Here is a 5,748-nt window from a genome sequence, read left to right as displayed (position 1 = left end):
GATCAAAGAGAGATGCTGCTGAAGTCATTTGCAATTATAAGAATTAGCCTGTCCGGGGCCCCTCCACCGCTAATCAGAGTCGGTGGTGATATGTTTATGTCCTCATGTAATCAGACGACCAGTTGGAGAGCCCGGGCACCCAGGACTCAATAGGGCTAATCATCATCAGTCCCCATTGGCATTTAAAAGGTGAAATGATGTACGATTAAACCCCCGTCCTTAAAGAATGGAGAAAAGTGATTTTCCTCCTTGCATATTTTGATGAGGGGACGAATGACCCCCCTGAGCGCACAACAACACGAGCGAGATGCGTTAAAGTTCAAACGGAAAAAGTAAGATTTCCCTCCTGGTTCAAAGTGAGTTTGGCCCCCGCTGGACGCCCAACGCCCGTTCTGTTCTGCCGTTGACCCCTTCACACAAAACGCCTCTTTTTTTTTTATCTGCATCTAATTTCACACGGACTATCTCTCTCCAGGGAACAATTGTCGCGGCACTTCTTTCTCCGAAGCCAAACGCCTTGTTTTAGCCGCGGATAATGGGCCCAGAGAGCGGAGAAACATCTGCCTCTCCTCCCTCCTAACTCCGGAGCCCATCGGCCCCCCAATATCCCAACAAAAGCCGCCGTTGTTTTACGCCCGTCCCTTGAATCCAGAGTAATTACTTATCATCAATCAAAATTAATAATAGCTGATTGGGTTGGTGTGGTCAACGATTATAGAAGGGGAAGGGCTGGAACAGTCTCTCGCGCCGCTTTGCAGTCAATGGTGAACCTGGCAAAAAAGGGTGGGGGGGAGGGAGGAGGGCCCGGGGTGCGACCCGTCTATTTGGGCTCCACTGGGAAACTACCGCCTCTCAAGACGGCCAAAAAGTCAGAGGCTGAATAAGGAAATGAAGCGTAATTTGAGGAAGATGGATGAGCCCCCAGGGAAACACCCCCTTTTCATTCCCTCTTGTATTGCAGATGATAACCAATGCGCTCTGCCCCTCTCTCTCTCTCTCTCTCTCTCACTCACTCTGTCTCTCTCTCTCTCTCTCTCTCTCTCTCTCTCACACACACACACACACACACACGCACGCACACCCACACGCACAAACACACGAGAGGAGGGAGGAGTTGCAGCGAAGGGAGAGGAGGTGGATAGATAGATGGATAGATAGATAGAGAAGACGTGTGTTTATGTCTCAGTGTGTGTGTGACAAATAAGAAGGGAAAAAGTGGGGACACGGCGGAGCACAGAACAACGCGGCACGGCGCAGAGGCTTGACGCATATAGAGACGCGCACAGAACCGGAGACGCAGCAGCAGCAAGCAAGCAGAGGCAGCAAGCAGCAGTTCCGCACCCGGGGATGACAGCGCGACACGGGACCTACTTTGCATTCACTCCGTCTTTACGCTGAAAAGTTTTTGGGCGACGCCGAGGAAAAAAGGAAAGGGACACCGGCTTTATTTTTCTTTTGAGTTTCTCTTCCCCCCCATCCCCCCTACGAACAAAAACAAAAGTGCAAAAATGCAGAGACCAGGCGGCCATGGGACTGCGTTTTCAATCGATTCCCTCATCGGGACCCCGCAGCCTAGACCGGGACACCTGCTCTACACGGGCTACCCTATGTTCATGCCGTACAGACCTCTTGTTATCCCGCAAGCATTGACCCACTCGCCGCTGGGTTCTGGTATTCCTCCACTTGCGCCTTTGGCTTCTTTCGCCGGGCGTCTCACCAACACGTTCTGTGCCAGTCTGGGACAAGGGGTGCCGTCCATGGTTGCGCTCACCACAACCATGCCAAGTTTCTCGGATCCGCCGGACAGCTTCTACCCGCCTCAGGAGCTGCCCGGTCCCCGTTTAAGTGCCGCGGATCCCGGGGCGAGACGGCAGGAGAGTCCGCACTCCGATGAGCTGCACAGCCGGGACAAGAGCGCCGAGCTGCTCAACTTCTCGGAAACTTTCCAAACGATATCAGGTAAGTTTCCGCTCCCTTGTCCTTGCTGGTGACCTTATTTGTTGTGCCATGATCTCAGGGTTTGTGCGTAAAAAGTTTCCACATGCGTAAAATGTGTCTTTCCGTATTTAAATAGTGGAAAGTAAATCCGAATTTAACAGAGTTTAGTTTTCTTTTGTGGGGTGACAATCACTCAAATCACTCAATTTGTTAAACAAAATGTACTTTAAGAATCTGGAATGATTATTTTGCTTGTACTATTATAATTATTTCACGATAATCCTTAAACACATTTTGTAATAACTACACTACAGTTGAATTTTAACTTTACAAGTCAGAGACACAGGCCTGATATCCAGTTAATGACTCTAAACACTAATCTGAATTCTTAATAACATTTCACAGTATTTTCTACGTGAAGACGCAATGTTTGATAGCGAATCCAAGCTTTTGTTTTGTGTTGTTTTGACTCGCACTTTTGCAGGAAAAGTGACTCAGCATGTTGTGTGTTTGTGTCTCGCCCTTGTCTTTCCACACTCTAGGTGAGACCAAACTTTACAGCTCAGATGACGAGAAGCTGGACCTCAAGTCTGCGGACACGGTGTGCAGCGACCGGGAGGACAGCTCGGCGGACAGCGAGAACGAGAGCTTCTCCGACGGGAACAACTGTGGCTCCCTCTCCCAAAAGAACAAGCTCAAAACCGGGTCGCAGGAGGCGCTACCGACCGGCAGCTCGGCGGGGAAGAGCCGGAGGAGACGAACAGCTTTCACAAGCGAGCAGCTGCTGGAACTTGAGAAGGAGTTTCACTGTAAAAAGTATCTTTCTCTCACCGAACGCTCGCAGATCGCACACGCACTTAAACTGAGCGAGGTGCAGGTGAAGATCTGGTTTCAGAACCGCAGGGCCAAGTGGAAACGGATCAAAGCCGGAAACGTCAACAACCGGTCGGGGGAACCGGTGAGGAATCCCAAAATTGTGGTCCCCATCCCGGTGCACGTCAACAGGTTCGCTGTGAGGAGTCAACACCAGCAGATAGAACAAGGGACCAGGCCTTGAACTGAACGAGAAGACGAGAAGAAGACAATATTGATGATTAAGAATTAAAAACACTTACATTGACTCTATGTTCCACTGATTTGTTGAACGCATGAAGCACAAAAGGAGGATTGAGTTATTCTGTCTGAGGTGAGGCTGAGCACCTGATCGATTATTGGGCAATACGCTGTCATTTTCTTATTTATTTCTTTGTGAATATGTAAATATAAATGGGACAAAATGGGCACTATGAGATGAGACTGTACATTTTTTAAGTATTTATATATGTAGGGCCAAAATGTTTTGTTGCTTATGTGCATGTCCTTTAATCATTTGGTGAAGATACTCTGATTTTTTTTTTTTTTACATTTTTGTGTTTGGTACGATTTGTTGACCACATTTGCATGTAACTTAAGAAGTTTTATCGTTTTGTTAGGATTCACCTTTGACAGCTATTTGTGAAGAAAACAAACAAAAAAAAGATGTGAAGGAAATACTGACCAAACAAGGGACAACTGTACAGTATATTGACCTAATAAATCGCTTTATATGAAAGCTGGAATCCAGATTGAATCATTATTTTTCAGACGTTAGAGGATTAGAGTGTTTGTCAAAAATGTGGAGAGATTATTTATCCATCTAAAATGAAAAATGCGGCCATGGCTGTTTAGATGTAGCGATTAATTGTAATTGTAAAGCAACAACAACAACGAGGTCTGGGATATTAATTATTATTGCAGCTAAACTGGTTCTGATGTGATATTTTGAAAAGCATTTTCAGTCAGAAATTTCAGATCAATTCCATAATATTGGACACTTGATGATGCAGAAACGTGTGTGTAAATATTTTATAAAATTTAAGATTTAGTTTACACATGAACACGCAGTCTTGGTGAAATGTAAATACATTTTTTACTTCATCTTGAAGAAACTTGTACACCCTGAAAGGCACGTTCTTGTAGTTGTTAACGTAGCAGTGATTGATCTCTCTGTAGGAAACCATGTGGTCTCAAGTGGACTGATGGATCCTCATTAGACTCAGGACCAACATCACTGTAATGAACTTCTCAATCCATCACAGAGAAGGACGAGCGGACAGCAGCTCAGCCACATCTTAAAGGAATTTAAATCTCCTTAAACAGTGACATAAAATATAACACATTGCAACGACAAACAAGGCTTCAATGAAAAAAATCTAAAATTATTCTTAAGGTATTTATGTTGTGGTTTTCACAAAATTTCCCTATAATATCCTGCAAAAAAAGGGACACGGGAAAATTCCTAATTTATGGACAATTACGTATTTATGGACAAAAGTTAAAGCAAAAGAGAGGTGAAGACAATAAACAATGTTTTAAAAAGACAGAATTCCTGTCATGTGAGTATAAAAAAAACGTAAAATTATTTCCAAAAATCCAGTCATTGTGAATTGAAAACTGGTTTGGCTGAATAATAAATAACTAATATAGGTTACATAATTAATTCAACTAATAGCTCTTGATCTTCAGACTCATATGGTTTACAGACAAATGCATAATCAGACTAAATCTGGAAGCTCGTATCTTCATGTAAAATAGTGGTGGCAGCAACATATGAACATATTTTCGAAACTATATTGCAAAAATATTGTTGTGGTCTTGGTCACATATCTATCCAATTTCAGGAAAAGGAAGGCGAAAGCTTGATGTTTTATTCAGACGTTCAACATGTCTGCAGTCTGGCTTTGCAGGTTCCTCTGAACTGTCTCCAGAAAAGGCTCATGTTGGAATAATTTCACTCAACTCACAGCTCAGAAAGTGAAAGAAAAGATTGGTTTTCCCACATCCAAAATAGACTTCAGCCCCAAAGCCATGTTTAACCTGCTGGCACCTGTTGAAGTATGATGATAGGCCGAGATTCTTCAAATATTTTATTAGTATTAATATTTTATTAAATTAACCAACTTAGGCTTTGCCCTAAACCAAATTGAGATTTGCTGAAATGTGGTCTGTAGGCTTGGATGAAAACATTATATCATCTCCCTCAACACAGGAAATCTGCATTATTATCTCAGCAAGGACAAACATTTTTCTTCCCCCCCTGACACACACATACACACACACACACACACACACTCAAGCCTCTTGTGGATGCCAGAAGGGAAATTGTTTTATCTTAGTTTGACCTCGCAGCAAGAACACACATTTCATGACCGGGGCATCATGGGTAGTAAAGTTTATTTCACCGTCCAGCTCATACGTCAAGACTGTGACACTTGGATGGGGATTCAAGGAGTGATGATCCTGTGAGGGAGCACTGGAAGTTTTATGATGGTCCAAGAGCTGACTAATATAGAAAGTCAATTCCACAACATTGTGCCAGAGTGCAGAAGCTATTTTGGTCTCCATGAGCTTATGGTGGTGACAATGAGGAGACATCGCTCACCCGGTAACTTACTGCTGGCTGTTGTCTTAAAACCATGTGAGTGAGCCTATTCAAAGATTAGCGGCTGAGCCATTAACTGCTTTCCCTCAAGTGTCAAAAAGGTGATGTTAGCTCATTCAAAACACACAACAATCAATATCAGGTAACACCTTATTTCCTAAAATGGATTTATTACATCATTTTGGAATTACTCCTCTCTTTTGTTAAGATAGATTGGGCCAGCTGGTGATTTTTTAAAACCTTAATCTGTGCCCCTTAATGAGTTTTAATAATCTCTCCACTATCAAAGCCACATCGTCAGTGAACGCCGAGACTGCACCGGCATCACTTTGCCAGTCTGGTGCTTGAGT

General features: G+C 43.8%; 1 protein-coding gene across 1 annotated transcript; it reads left to right on the top strand.

Annotated features, from left to right (window-relative positions):
- The first annotated feature begins 1,419 nt into the window (after positions 1-1,419).
- gbx1 (gastrulation brain homeobox 1) lies at positions 1,420-3,219 on the top strand. The gene is made up of 2 exons (XM_076145056.1): positions 1,420-1,959; positions 2,481-3,219. Exons 1-2 carry the CDS (start codon positions 1,509-1,511, stop codon positions 2,993-2,995), a joined length of 966 nt encoding a protein of 321 aa, XP_076001171.1. The 5' UTR covers positions 1,420-1,508; the 3' UTR covers positions 2,996-3,219.
- Positions 3,220-5,748: the final 2,529 nt, after the last annotated feature.

The sequence above is a fragment of the Genypterus blacodes genome, unplaced genomic scaffold (genome assembly GCF_046128005.1).
Source record: "Genypterus blacodes isolate CSIRO-AG114 ecotype Tasmania unplaced genomic scaffold, CSIRO-AGI_Gbla_v1 ptg000029l_1, whole genome shotgun sequence".
Classification (NCBI taxonomy): Eukaryota; Metazoa; Chordata; class Actinopteri; order Ophidiiformes; family Ophidiidae; genus Genypterus; species Genypterus blacodes.
This window is presented reverse-complemented; position numbering and strand designations above follow the sequence as displayed.